This window comes from Adiantum capillus-veneris, chromosome 24, assembly GCF_014529385.1.
Source record: "Adiantum capillus-veneris isolate H3 chromosome 24, ASM1452938v2, whole genome shotgun sequence".
NCBI classification, from domain to species: Eukaryota; Viridiplantae; Streptophyta; class Polypodiopsida; order Polypodiales; family Pteridaceae; genus Adiantum; species Adiantum capillus-veneris.
Genome location: NC_140954.1, coordinates 23,562,290 through 23,578,027, shown reverse-complemented (window position 1 = coordinate 23,578,027; position 15,738 = coordinate 23,562,290). Strand labels below are relative to the sequence as shown.

Sequence of the window (15,738 nt, the reverse complement as noted above, 5' to 3'; positions counted from 1 at the left end):
GGATCCACAGAGGTAACTGCCTTTCAAACACTTAAAGAAAAAAAAAATTGACGACTAGACCAGTGTTGGCTTTGCCAGAGTTGCAAAAGCCATTCGAAGTATATTGTGATGCTTGTGGTCGTAGTCCGGGAGCGAACTTAATTCAAGAAGGCCATGCGACTGCCTATGAAAGCCAATTGTTTTCAAGGCCTGAATTTACATCACAGATTTATGAGAAAGAGCTATTGGCAGTGATCCATTCTCTTACTCAATGGCAACATTACCTACTCGAAGCCGATTTCACGATCTTCACTGATCATGAGAGTTTACGCTACCTCTTGTCACAGAATCAGCTTTCGGAAAAGCAGCTGCGGTGGGCTAACATCTTGTCACAGTTTCACTTCCAGATTGTCCATGTTCAGGGACATAAAAACTTGGTGGCACATGCTTTGTCTCGGAAGCCCCTAGTCTTAGCTATTTTCGCGATTCATTATAGAAGCTTCGAGGACATGGTTGATCAGTATGTCATAGATTTGGATTTTTCGGATGTATTCACTTGAATACAGAATGGGGAGGTAGTAGCGAGATATTCCATATGGGATGGCTACTTAATAAAGAAAACGATGTTGTGCGTTACACAATCGTTGAGGGAAAAGGTTCTAACTGAGTGCCAATGTCCACTTTTTACACGTCACCGCGTCATCGACACCACATTGAAAGGTGTGGAGCATTACTTCTTTTGGCTGACTCAAGAAGGGTGTGAACGACTTTGTTCACAATTGTTTAGTATGCCAGAGGATCAAGTTTGACAGGCATAAGGCACAGGGATTACTACAGCCTTTACCCATTTCTACCCGTCCCTCGGAAAGTATTGCAATTGATTTCATCTTTGATCTCCCAAAGACACAAAGTGGGCATGATGACCTTTCGACGGTCATCAATAGATTCAGTAAGCACGCTCACTGCTGTGCAATAAAGAAGATAGTTAAACCCGATCCTTTGGCAAAACTGCTCAAATATATGGCATGTCTAGTCCATTGTTTCGGACAAAGATCTCCGATCTACTAGTTGTTTTGGACGGCAATCTGGGAGAACATTGGCACGTGGTTGCAGTTCTCGTCCTTGTTCCACCCCACAGACAGATGGGAATTTAGAAATAGCCAACTCAATGGTTTTGAATTTGTTGAAGGAAAGGAGTGGCTTTTTCCAAAGCTTGGCATGAGGTATTATGGCCCTTTCCAGATAAAAGAAAAGATAAGTGATGTCTCCTTTAGACTAAAGCTCCCCTATACTTGGAAGATTCACAATGCTTTTCATGTGAGTCTATTGAAGCCTTTTAAAGGCTATGCGCCCGATGATGGGAGCATGATAAGCAACCCGAAGTGGAAAAAAATGAGCAGATACTCGTTCTAGAATAGATTTGGCACACAAGGACAAAAAGATAAAAGGTAAAGCGATTAGGCGGTTCGTGGTTAAATTCAAGAACTATCCTCTGCATTGGATGCGAAGTGGATGGAGGAGGAGGACCTGGCAGATACTCCTCAAATTTTGGAACTTTACCTTGAAGCGTTCAGTTTAGCATAGTCTACTCTGATAGAACCTCGAATTCAGCAAGGGTGAATCTAGTGCAGCGGGTTTGCAGAAGAGGAGAGTCACTCCGCTCCTTTGTCAACGGATACCCTGATTTTTGAATAAGGTCAATGATGTCCCCTTTGGGTTTCAGGGATACTACTCGACTAAGTAGTATTTTGCTGAATGACTTTATGACAAGAATTCCCGAAACTAAATATGATTGATTTGTACTTGACTTGTTTGAGTGCAAGAACTGAAAGACGAAATGACTGCAACATTTCGGTCTCATAAATCTCTATAGACATGATTGCAATAAGGATTAGTTAATCGAGCATCCATGAGTTCCGGAATGGATCTAGATGCAATTGCTAAGAAGTTGCCGATTGATCATGGTCTAAGATTTGGAATGAATTTGTATGTGATTTGTCTTGTGATGTCCGTTGATGTCCGGTGATGTGACTGTCGATTTGTACCAGTGTTAGATATGTTGTGTCTAGTGCGTCGGTAGAAACAGTCAATGTCTACTAAGACAATTTATGGCCTCTGTCTGTTTTGCAGGCGTAATCCAGGGCAATTACCATTCTTTCAAGAGGGGGGTATGTCACAAATTGGTGACATGGTAGGTCTCTCGGACACACACACGGCTGACTGTACGAAATTCTGAGAAATGTGTCGACAAGCTGACGTGGGAGCAATGTACAGAGTCACGTAGAACGCGCTAACATGCTGACGTGGCAAGTCGAACGGACAACAATATGAACTCCGTTTTTTGCGTTGACAACCCGTACGAATTTTTGGAAATTATGCTGCCAGCTTTTGGGCAATATGCTTTAATTTTGAGTCTGAGATTTTGGAGCAAAGCTTTTGAGTTAAATTTTGGGGCTCTGTTTTTGGGGCAACCCTTGCAACAACAAATTGGTCTTTTGGGCCTCATTACTTAGAGCATCTGGACGCAGAGTCTGAGTGTGAGTTCCCAGGGACTCACTTATACTTTGCACACATATTAATATAAAAAGAAACCCCAAAAGGGGCACCAGTCTTTGGGGCCAATACCTCTGGGTACGGAACTACGCCGGGCCGTGTCGTCCTTTGTGAACTGTTTTAAAGCGAATCTCTGCTCTGTCGCGGTAGAATCTAGACTTGGGGTGTCCAAGTTTGTTACAGCAATCGAGTAGTTATTGGCTTCCCCCTCTCCAGATTGTATGCTTTAGTATCCCTTTAATACCATACTTATTATCTCTCTTTTGAGTCAATCAACAAAACTTTATGAGAACTATCTTACATATTGGACATGCCAAGAATATGAGCGGCCAGGGGGGTATTGAGAGTCGGTGTGTCTATATGTGCTCCAATATGCAGGGCGGCCCTAGGGTGGCTAGGGGACGGATGAGAACAACAACTAGCATTTTTCTTGTTGGCTGCCTGGCGTTTTCGCTAGCCCTCCCACCTTGCAATCGCTAGGCTATGAGCAGGAGCGCCAGACAGATGTGATGGGCATCAAGGGTTCTACCTTGCGGTTTTCTCCTCAGAGCATCTGCACAGAGATGATGTGATCACCCAATTATAGAGCACCACATCCAAGGCGCAAGCAACAGAGGAGATGTACCATGCTCTCTAGATGGCACCTATGCCATGAGACATGTTCCTTTCTCGCCATATCATCTCTCTTGCTAGGAGGAGATCCTGCTAGAGCCTTGCTTTCTCAAGAGGCTAGGGCAACCCATGTGGAGACCATGTCAATGGTCTTGTGTGCAAGAGCAGATGGCAGTAGCAGTTGTGTGTACCTCAAGGATAGATCTAGATCACCCTTGGTCACTTGTATGAGCAGTATGTTATCGACATGGAGAGCCTTTCCCAAATCTCTCTCTCTCTCTCTCTCTCTCTCTCTCACAGATGTCTTGTCTCTTTCTACTCAGTGATCTCTCTTCTCCACAAGTGCCTAGTCTACGGTTATAGATCCAGATATGTATATTAGTTATTCCTGTTCACAGGACCCACATCTGCATTTGTCGCCATACTCGGCACCCTCAGCTCTATGATACCATTTATCTTGTTCATCCTTACCATTGGCCAACCTATTCACTCAAAAAAGAATTTTTCTTTGAAGCAGGGCATCATCAATGGCCAAAAAAGTGAACCTATTATCATCACAATCAAAAATTTGTTATCTGTGACAAAGGCAGCTATTTAATTTATGTCTAGAGTAACAAAAAGGATGGAAGGGCGAGATAAGTACCATCACAGAGATCTAGGCAGAAAATCAGCTCTTCACTTTTTATGAATTGAAGTGCTTAGGTAACATACGAAGTAAGAATCGAACAGAGTGCTTGCAACGGCTCCTCGAATTATGCGATAAATCTAGGAGAAGCCCAAATTCCCCCATAACTTAACACCATAGTCATCCTCGAGATTGTAAACATCCACTCTATCATACAAGATACTCACAAAATACCAAAGCAAAGACCTGGTGGCTTGTAGAAAATTTGTTACAATCAACCATCTTACGTGAACATTGATTAATATTTTATGCTGAAACTTAATATCCAAAAGATGGATAAGGTAGCTTCTGACAATAGACTTACAAGTTACACAGGTTAACAACATTGAACAAGTACCTTCACAAGGTCAGCAAAGTCGTTATGTAAAAGATTGTATGTACAAATTGTATACTCATGAGAAATTGGACAGCCATTTCAATGCAAGAGTTCTACTCTTCATGTTTGGTATATATTTACGACAAAGTTGCAGATGTCCACTAAAAAATGGAAGACCAGTCTTGTGACCGAAAATTCCATGCCTGTATTCCAATCTCACTCTGCAAAACCAACGAAGATGATCCTTTCAGCGAATACGGACCACACACAAAGATCTTTGCAGACTAATAAGCTTCTGAACAAAAAATTCCCATTTTGTGGTCATTTAATGGTCCCCATGCAGCATTTGAGCTTTCAACATCATCGCCTTGAAAGCATAATTGATGCAGAGTAGAGTTCTGACACACAGCAGCTGTTTGAAATATACCTGTTCAGACTTCATCGGACTTTTGAACCAGTGTTTCTGTCTCATCCTGAAGACTTGAATCCTGTCTCCCCTGATTTCTCATTCGATAGAGTGCCACTTTAATCATTTGATAGGAATAATGCGTTTTTGCTTGGACAGTCCAAATTTCCCATAGACTCTTTCTATAGAAGAAAATATAATGGAAATCAGTCATGTCTTTTGAATCACCAAAATCCAAGATAAAACAAGATAAAGGCACGTTTCTCCATAACCACAACATATAGTTATGGATAAACGTGCCTACATTACTATAGTAGCCCTCTACAAGACTACATAGCCTTACAGCTCCATGGTGATTCGTGCATAAAAATGACTAAGCTACTAAGACACCATCATAAAAACTCATCATCATGTGTGCTTGTGAGCATGTATTTTATACATAGTTCATACCTACTGTTAATCACTGATGATGGTAATGGGAGCCTCAGAAACTCAAAAAGAAGAATCCTCAATATGAAGATATTTTGTTCTTTTTGATGTTGTACAAATAAAAGAAAAGTTATTACACCTCATACAAACCAGATTCGATAGGTATGAACAATGTAAAGGCAGGGTTCACCATGGTACATGTGTTGGCCATGGAGGGCTGGTATAAACTAACACTACACTAAATTGAGGCACAAATCAACATCGGATTGATGCGTCAAATGCACGACTCACCTTGTTACAAACCATCACTGGGTTGATGTGTCGAAAACCACCATTCTATGTTCTTTGTTGTTATGTAATGCTTGCATGTGAAATCTGTTGTGACAGTGTAAACCACAGTTTTTTTTCTCACCCGTGAGGAAAGTCAACTGGGCTTCTGGGCGTGTCCGCGTGAGGATCACATGAGAAACGTTTTTTCTCACTTGGCAGGGATTTTGACACGTGGGCATTTTTTTGCCTCAAATGTGAGCTTGGGTCATTATGAGTGAGGACGCCTGTCAGAATCTGAACCTACTCACCCAATTGCAGCCCTGTGCTCCCTCAATCTTCACATTGAGTGTCTCACCTCCTCTCTTCACCCACGAGCCGCTTCGATTCTGCCTCCCGTTGCGATGCCCTAGACTCTAGTCATTTGGAGTCATTTGAGTCTACAGTCTTGTTGGTTTTGGAGGCTCCATATTTTGCATCTCTTGCTTTGCTCTAGTATCTATTGACCTTTGTCCCGACTCCTTGATTCGGCTAGATTTTACATTTTCTATGGTGTTTTGATGCATTGGAATCAAATGGAAGTCTAAGCTAAGGGGACCACAAGAAGACTTTTGCTGCCAGAAAGATACCCTATTTTGGTGAATTTTTTACACAAGGTTCAAAAGTATATAATATGGGAGTTGTAGCTTATGAGCTGAAATTTTTGCTCCTATTTTTATTTCTTTATTTGGAGCCACGGTTGAGGAGATATGATCAAAATGGTGGACCCCAGTCTGCCCACATCATGCAGGGACTGCTCATTCAAACTTTGCCAGTTCCTGTTCACACTGGCTCTTCTCTTTCTTGTGTAACCCTTGAGGGTTCCCTTGCTCTCTAGTGTTTTAATTGCAAGTTGTTATATATATAGACTATGTTTTAGGGTGTTGTATGGTATTCCACGTATGGAATCTTCGGGGGGTCTGAATCGGGCTTATTTCGCGCTTCCATGCTAGCCTGACTGAGACGCATGGTTGACGTATGTAAAAACTATGGTCACGGTAAACTCATTAAATTCGAATGTCCATGAGGACGACACCTCTAAGGACTGGAGAGATGAATGTTTGCAGCATTCCATCTCTGTTTGACAAGTGCATTGAAAACATCTGAATGAGTTTGATGTGAAATGGCAGACCACAATATGATGGCTAGTTGTGACATCCGGGTGAGTCTAAGACCAGGATGTGACATTCAATGGAAGTATTGAACAAAATGTGTCTTATGCATATTCTAGTTTGTACCATCTAGCATCACTACATGCCAACATGGTGTGCACTGTGCAGTAGTATGTTTACTCGAGTTCGGTTTTGACAGGTATAAATAAGGAGCGGTAGATTTTTGGGAACATCCTCCCAAATAGGGATTTTTTCTAGGAATCGATGTTTCCCATCCCAATTGGATTCGAAATGTCGAAGGCACTTCTCTTTTTCCCGAATCAAACTGAATTGAGGCAATAATCATTCCTAAATATTCTACCTGAGATACAGGTAGACTATATTGCAACTTGATGACATGACATCACCTTAAAAATTACCGACGTAGCAAGTGGCCATCATAGATGCTTTTCTGTTGGACAGCTTTTATCCAAGTATTATGCCAACCATGTAATTCAAGTGTTTTTAAGTGAGTTGCTTTTAGCAACTCCAAGAGCTATAAAAGTCTACTACATACCTGTCCTGACGATTCTCCGAGAGTAGAGAGCCATTGCTCCTCTTTAAAGTTATCAATCCCGATAAAGAAAGACAGCCACAGGTGCTTGCCTTAGGGGCCATTACCTTTCCAAGATGAACTCCACCCTTCTCTCTATTCATGCAGGTGATCTCATCTCTATCGATGATGTTTCTCTGATTGCAAGTCCTTCACCACCAATCAAGAGTTTCCAACGGTTTCATACTTAACGCGTGTGACAATGAAGAAGTCGATAATCGTACTATGCCTGGATGGGCCTTGCTTGCTGGTCCACAGTTCAGGGCTGCTTCGGAGGAGGTTTGATCACGTCACTGTCGAGGTTTGGTCGCTGCCCATGATGGAGAGATTCCTTCTCCAACGGTTGCAGACTTGATCACATCCAATTGACCTTTTCCACTGCACCTTTAACACATGTTACCCACAACAAGAGCACAGTTGTGTTTCCATCCTGCACCAGTCTTCGCACCGTTTTGCTTCACAATGATGTAAAGATTTTAATGTATAGAGCCTACCTCACGATGATTTCCAGGGTTGTAAAGAACAACCAACACACAAGGTTTGACGAACGTGCATTGTAATTTGTGATCAGTATCACAGTGCACACCATGATTTGAATAAAGATCTCTGATGTCCCTATCTCTCTTCTCAAGAAAAAAAAAATTTCTTGAGTGCCAATGAGATAGGTGATGTGTTCTGCTCTTCGGTAGACTGGAAGTCAAGGTCAAGGATAAGTAAGCATAATTTCCAACAACTTCAATGGATTTGGGAGAGGAGAAACCTATAAATCCTGGATATATGGAGTACATGCTACACCGGCAAACATGTTGTTGAGCATACTCACACCATGGCTTAATGGGTGGTACGTAAAAATTCTCTTGACAATGGGTATCACGCCAAGCCATGGCACATGCAGTATGGCTTGAAAATGTTTTGACCAAATATCTCCTATACACTATAGCCTCATCTGTCTCCTAGGAACTATGCTCGATACAAAGCTTTCCAAGGTCCTATCCTGTAGTAACTCCTCAATTGTATCAAAGGAAACAACATGGTGACTTTTGGTCTTCGTGATAAAATGCCAAGTAGAATGACATCTCCATCCCAAATGTCCTCGTTCTAAATCACATGTAGCAATTCCCCCTTAGGTGGAGCAAGGTGAGATATGCTATACAGATAGCAACAGGATTCTCCTTATTTCCCAGACAGGGGGGAGGGTTGTCATTTTCATCCCTAAACCTTTTCATAGAGGATTGCATTATCGGAGTGTTGTAAATTTCTTTGGTCTCATTTATTTCATTTTTGCTCTGTGTACTTGATTAGCAACCATTATTTCAGGGCGATACAAAAATGGCTGAAAAGGAGACACTTTGAAACAATGTTAAGCAGCTATGCCTCCATAAGAAACAACACGAAACAGTATAATTCAACACAATAGTCTATAAACACACAGACGACGAGGGCTTGATGAAGCAAGGGCAAACGCTTAAACTTGTAGGAGTTTCAAGTGGAAAAAAGTGAGCAGACAATGTGTAGACATTGTCATCCTCATGAGAAAAGGCTGGCATCAAAAGGCAGGACAACATGTATATGCATATACAAGTGAGTAATGTAGAAACACGTACTCTAGCAGGCAAACTGATGATTAAGGTTGCTTTTCTTTTGGTATGTGATATGGCTAGTTGAGAGCTTAGAAAATATGAACTGCTAGACTTAAAGCATTTCAAAAGATCTGGGTCTTTATAAATGAATTACCTTTCTTCATCAATTCTTCGGCGTACAAGCATCATTGTTACCATAACTGGCACCATAGCTGAGCAGAGGTGCTTCAAAGTATGACCACTAACAATTTGATGAGTTGCACCATATATTTCCTTGTCCATTGCCTCCTCCACCTTTGCTAATAGATACCAGCCTACAAAATTCAAGGCACAAAGGTAAATGCTATAAAAGCAAGACAAGTATTAAGCAGGACCACACATATATTATATATTAACCTGCTCCCCACAACCAATAGCTCGAGTGAGTGTATTTGGATGGCAAAGCTATTGCCATTGCTGGAATTGCAAAACAAGGCCCAAACTGCACCAGTGCATAAGGACGTAAGTCATCTGTAAACCTGTGTGGAGGGAACATGGTAGCTTTGTTATGGCTAAGTTTCTCCAAATAAAGCATCCAGAAAAATTTAAGCAACTCACAGGCTCCATGAGAAAGGTATATAGAACTGAAATAAAAACTAACCTCTCAAGACCTAACTAGGATCATAACATCTATACCCCTGTCACAAATCAGCCCTTCTTTTTATAAGCCAAGGGATTGGATAATTGAAAAGCCAATGGTCGGACAAATGAAAAGCCAAAGGTCCCGACAATTGAAAAGCCAAGGGTCAAGGGCACTCAAAAGGTTAGGCGAGTACCTATATAAAGACTCCTTCGAGGGCATGTAAGGAGGAAGAATGGAGCATCAGTTTTTGAGCGATCACTCTTTGAGCATTTGTGAAGACAATCAAGGCTTTGAGCTTTCTTGAAGATGATGAAGGCTTGAACACGTGTGAAGATCAAGAAGGTCTTGAGCACTTGTGACACCAACTTGTATTGGCCATCTTTTGCAATATAAAAGAAATACACTTTGGCGGCGCTCGTCTTGAGGACCAACACTTCTAGGGAAGGAGCTACGCCTTCCTATGTCTCTTGCGTTTGGTTTCTCTTCTTCTTCTTCTTCTTCTTCTTCTCTCTCTCTCTCTCTCTCTCTCTAACTCTCTCTCTCTCTCTCTCTCTCTCTCTCTCTCTCTCTCTCTCTCTCTCTTCAAGTTGACGTGTCTGTTATTGTGATTCACCGTCTATTCTTGACGTACAGAATGCTTTCAATGGTATCAGAGCTCAATTGATTGTTCCTCTACGAACAATCGGATTCTTCGTACAGTAGCAAGCGCCATGGCTTCAGAATCAAACCTCATGCAAAGATAAAGAGGAGAGCAACATCAATGATGTGGATGACACGGATGTTGTTTTTGCGTTCTATTCAAATTTCAGTGCACCAAAAGTTATCTAACTCTCCAAGATGATAGTACAAGAGATTGCACATTTGCCCATATACTTTTCATCACGATTGACCATCTGGAACGTGGGCAAATTACGGCTAAATTTTCATGCATTATTTACTTGGAAACAATACCTTCTTGGAGTTGATTTCACAATTCATGCTGATCATCAGAGTTTGAGATACTTCTTGTCACAACCGAAGCTGTCGGACAAAATTGAGATAGGCAAATCTTTTATCTTTTATTTTTAGAGTGTGGGGAAGAAGAATGTGGCTGCATATGTTTTATCTCGCAAACCACAAATTTCAGCAATCATTGCTATTTTTCATCATGATTTCGATGACATGCGACAACAGTATGCTATAGATCTCGATTTTCAAAGAATTTATGACAGCTTACAGGATGGTGAGGCTGTTCCAAGATATACTCTTAAAGAACGAATTTTTTTTATTTTTTAAAGATAACCAAGTTATGTGTCACACGCTTTACAACTTGCACCCCTTTCGGTGGCCCTCTGGGCACTTATTCATTACAAGGGATGCCAAAAAGCAGAGTCCCACAAGCTTAAATTCTAAAAGCACTTGAAATCAAAAGTATCTGCACACGCAAGGACTTGCCCAAATCTGCCCAGCATAAAAAGCGAAAATCCGTACCACCTGCCACGTCAGCCTGTCAACGCAAATCACAGAAAATCCGTACAGTCTGCCATGTGTCATCATGCAACGTAGAATGCGGGTGTCCGTACTACTATGCCACGTCATAAGGTTTTTACGCCAACCTTGTGTGTGTGTGTGTGTGTGTGTCTCCCCTCTCTTATTAGGTTAGGCCCCTTGGCGGAACTTATAAGTTGGAAGAACTCTTCTTTTTTTGCCTATTATAACTTAGGCCCCTCCACGGAAACCCATAAGTTGGTATTTCTTCTCTTCTCTAGGTTTTAGGCCCCTCGGCCAGAATCTGCATATCAGAATCAAGTTAGTCCTAGACCCGAAGGTCACTCAAATGTCCTAACATCACACAAATGATATTCAGATGCAGCAATCACCTAGAGAAAACTGATCACGACACAGAGAATTCTGGCTTTGACCAAGAGATTGGCATGGACAACCTTCCTAGGAAGAGTGAGTCTAGGGTGGTCAAATGAACGCATTGGACCGATGCATCAATGACCTTGACGCAAAGACCCTAACCATAAAACCCGTCACATACCGCCTTCTAAAATCAAAGCAATCGTCCTCGATTACAGGTTACAATAAAAATGCTCATACTGATAACATTCATACAGCTTAAAATCTCACAATTGATCATTTAATCATGCATTCAAAAGCTAGCTGCAGACACCTCGAGTGCGTCTGAAAATTGATCTTATGGCCAGTTTCTTAGCCAATGCCTATAAAAGGTCATTGGATCTCGCTTGGATGTCGATCACACACCCAAGATCTTAGCCAATGCCTATAAAAGGTCATTGGATTTTGCTTGTGATGCATGCACACACCCAAGATCATAATCTTTATTAATCATAAATTTGTACAAAAGAATTCTCTCACCAATCCTTCTTCATAGTTTCGTTCCTTCGATTCATGATTCTTAGTTTGTCGGCACTCCTTGAGTAACTTGCTTACCGAAGTTCAACACCAATTCGTTGTTCTTGTGCTTCAATTCGATGGTTCATTCTCTAGCGTCAAAACGGGCATGATACATGTAGAATCAAAGCATGCACAGTAGAACATCACATCCTCCCAGATCCATAATGTAGAAGTCAATTGGATTTGTAAATGTATGAACTTATAGTTGAAGTGATCCAAAGGTGTCGACGACGTGTAGGTCAGCCATTTGTGTCTTAATTTGTGTCCCCTTGGCGTATTCCTCAATACCTTCTCTCAATACCTAATCTTGCAGCGAATTCTGGGGAGATGAGGACGTCTTGATTTTTAACTTGAGCTTGAATCAAAGAGGATAAGGGCGTCTTGATCTTTAACTTTTCCCATAGCTTTATATGGTTCATTGGATACGTTGATGGTAGGAACACCTATCAAATTTAAAATCAATCCGACTGAGGGTCAAGATTTCTTGTTTTCTGTGGTTTCAAAAGAGAGGGATCTTCTATTGTTGGGATATTCCGGTGTAAGGCGGAAGTGAATGTTGAACTTTGCTCAAGATGAGTGCTCCGAACTGTGCTCAAGGATTCCTTTCACTTACGAAAGGGAGAGCCTTCCGTTCCTTTAGTGAGAGAGTGCAATGGACACAAACAAAGTGGATGAACACTGAGATTGAGAGATAGAGAGAGAAGAGAATACGACACCAGAGACGTTGTAAAACCCTCCTCCAAGGGCCCCACTCTCTATGGCGAGAGCGGTCTACTTATGATTGCACAAATCTCTACAATGCTTGGACTTGCCGACGATGTCGATGACGATGAGGACGACGACGAGATGGGCTGAAATCTGAAAACGCTAAGGGCTGAAATCTGCAAATCTTTATATGCTGAATTCTGACTCCATGTCGATGGCGACGATGTGACGACGACCCGCTGAAAACGCAGATGCTGAAATCTGCGTTTTCCGGGCTGAATCTGTAAACCTTGCGGAATCTGACCATGCAGCGAGGATCTGCTGCGGGAAGGTGATACCTGCGAGGTTTGGGACTTCTACTGCGGGTGACTGCTGAAAACTGAAAACGCTAATGCTTGTGGGGATTCCGTCGCAAAGATCTGCAAAATCGCTGAAGTGTCTTGCAGATGCAAAAACGCTAGGGCTGAAAATGGTCTTAATGTGGAGAATCTGCTAACGCTGGGGAATCTACTACTTCTTGTTGTCAGGCTGTTGTCAAAGCAAAAACGCTGGCTGATCTGAAGTTTTGTCCAAAAACGCTAGCCCATCTGCCAGGGAGCAAAAACGCTAGGGTTCTTGGGGGTTCTGTTGAGAAGTTGCCTGTTGAGCGAGTGCTCCTGCTGCCTCTTCTGCCAGAAAGTGCTAGCTCTGGTTTCCTTATATATCATCTTAGCAAAATTGCCCTACCTAGTTCACAACAAAAGTCACTTAAAAATAATAAGTGAAAAATGTCAAAAATAGAGAAAATAGGTTTAATGCACTGGAAAATTCCCTTGATGGATTCTGATGAATTCTGATGGAAATGCTGATGATCATGCTGTGTGCAACAGGAGGATATGCATCTAACCTAAGTGTCTGGTCATGCATGGTCTGCGAACAGACTCACAAAAGTGCCAGATTACTTCCTATTCTAGACTGACTTGACTGAACTGAACCCTGGTCGTGCTGTAGCTTGTCCACGGAAACATAGGGTTAGATGTGTCACGTGACATCTCCTCCTTTTCAAAGTGAGGTACTGGTACCGAACTGTATGGCGGCGAGGGAGATCGCCAACAACATCCGGAATCCTGGAAAGGACTCTTCGCCGGCCCACTTTGCTGTGTGGATTGTGCGATACTTGAACTTCATAAAGGTCTGCAACGCTTGCTTCTTTGGGCCGCGCCGAAAGCGACACAAAGGCTTCTGTAGCTCCTTCGATGCTTCAACTTCGTCTAGAGTCATGCTTCTTGTTTCTTCAAGAATCTCCATGTCTGAAAATTCCTGAAGCCACTTCCAACACAAAAACATGAACATACCTATTCCATGTAAAGTGGCTGGAAAAAATCTTGTCTTCCTCAAAGACTATGCATGCAATGGAGTTGGACAAAGAGACGGAGTGCCAAACCGTTCACCACACACACACAAACAATGAGATCAAATCTTGGTCTAAATCAATCAACTGTGGCAATTCACAATGGAAATGTCCATGCTTAGTGCTCATACTTTCATGTGCTCTTTCTACAACTGTGTCGTACCAAGGAAGAGACATGGAATGTGACTTCCTTGAATGCATACTTTTCAGCTTTTCATGAATAATTCGCATACATCCATGCTCATTCATGAGTGAAACGTACTCAACGTACAATATGGCATGCCTTTCGAAAGGGATCACATAAAGACGTTGACTAAAATACAGGAAACGATCACAAATAAAACACTCGAACAATGCGTGCTAACTAATCATGCGAACACATAATACTTCCTGTGAGGGTTCTTTGGACCTAGGCTCGAGAGCCAAGATCGGTTCTTCGTGAGGGATCGAAACTTCCTGAAGGGGTTCTTTGGACCTCGACTCAAGAGCCAAGATCGATTCTTCGTGATCGATCGAATCTGCAACGAGGTTAGCTTCGCTAGAAAAAGCATCAACTAAACCATCATCCTTGTGAACAATCACATCATCTTCCTGCAAATCGTCATGCTTGTGAGAAATCACATCTTTGATCATGCAAATCATCATGCTTGTGAATAATCACATCTTGATCATGCAAATCATCATACTTATCATTATCATGCAAATCCTATGTGTCGTGCTTTGGAGAAGAAGAGACTAAGAGAGTCTCCTTTTCCCGAATCTCTTCAATCTTCGTCTGCACATTAGAAATGAGAGAGGAAGAATAAACAACGTTCTTGCGATCCAATTCTGTTTTTCTTTCTGCGTACTTGCGATCAAATTCTTTGGCCTCCAACGTAATTGCTCGCGCTCACGCTCCATGGCTGCCATTCTTGCTTCATGCCACGTTGTCATCATGTCCATCATCGTCTTGCATCAAGCCTCCATAGGATCTGGTGCAATCCTTGGCGTAGATGGGAAAAGGGGAGAGTCAGAAAAACCTCCTGGTGGGAAAATTTCTTCTTCGCCTCTCTCATGCTCATCACCTCCAAGTGAAGTATCCATTCTGCTTCGAGTGATGATTATCCACTGAAGTCGAGGGTTCTTGTGGTCTTGGGTTCTTAAGTTCACGAGGAACTTGGGTTCTTGGGGGTCTTGGTTCTTGGGGTTCTTGAGTTCTTGAGGTTCTTGCGGGTCTTGAGGTTCTTGAGGTTCTTCCTTCACTTGCAATCAGTGTTAGAGAAGGATCTTCTCTTCACCCGAGTTCTGCTCTTTTCCGGGGGCGCACCCTTGGCGGCCTTGCGCTCACACCAAGGTTGCTTTTTCCCACCTCACGTTGATTGGCCGGCCGCTAAGTGCACGGTCCGCTCTCAATGAGTGAAAAGAGGCACAAGGGGAGGCTGGACAAGCCCTTCTTACCTGGGTTTCTTGTCACTCTTCAAAACACGATTAGGAATCGACACACCAAGTGAACTTGGGTTCGTGCGACCTCAACAAGCAAAAAACAATTATGTGGTTTTTGTGGTTCTTTCCTTGAGTGATACAGAACACTGCCAAAGCTCTGATACCAATGTAAGGTGCAGCGGAAGTGAATGTTGAACTTTGCTCAAGATGAGTGCTCCGAACTGTGCTCAAGGATTCCTTTTACTTACGGAAGGGAGAGCCTTCCGTTTCTTTAGTGTGAGAGTGCAATGGACACAAACAAAGTGGATGAACACTGTGAATGAAGGTGCATAAGACTGAGAGATAGAGAGAGAAGAGAATACGACACCAGAGACGTTGTAAAACCCTCCTCCAAGGGCCCCACTCTCTATGGCGAGAGCGGTCTACTTATGATTGCACAAATCTCTACAATGCTTGGACTTGCCGACAATGTCGACGACAATGAGGACGACGACGGGACGGGCTGAAATCTGAAAACGCTAAGGGCTGAAATCTCCAAATCTTTATCTACTGAATATTGACTCTATGTCAGTGACGATGTCGATGGTGCCGATGCGACGACGACGCGCTGAAAACGCAGATGCTGAAAT

At 42.5% G+C, this 15,738-nt stretch overlaps 1 protein-coding gene across 2 annotated transcripts in view; it reads right to left on the bottom strand.

Moving 5' to 3' along the window:
• Window positions 1–4,050: 4,050 nt before the first annotated feature.
• The window catches only part of LOC147426088 (uncharacterized), a 52,186-nt gene continuing 40,498 nt past the window's right edge, over window positions 4,051–15,738 (bottom strand). The window contains exons 5-9 of one of the 2 annotated variants that reach the window (XM_086498733.1): window positions 8,967–9,088; window positions 8,725–8,884; window positions 4,709–4,733; window positions 4,573–4,608; window positions 4,051–4,366 (exon numbers count right to left, since the gene is read on the bottom strand). In XM_086498733.1, coding sequence (XP_086354859.1) covers window positions 4,307–4,366; window positions 4,573–4,608; window positions 4,709–4,733; window positions 8,725–8,884; window positions 8,967–9,088 — 403 coding nt within the window. In that variant the 3' untranslated portion in view covers window positions 4,051–4,306. Of the gene's footprint in view, window positions 4,367–4,572; window positions 4,734–8,724; window positions 8,885–8,966; window positions 9,089–15,738 lie in introns of both variants that reach the window. The other variant, XM_086498732.1, reaches the window with a different exon arrangement.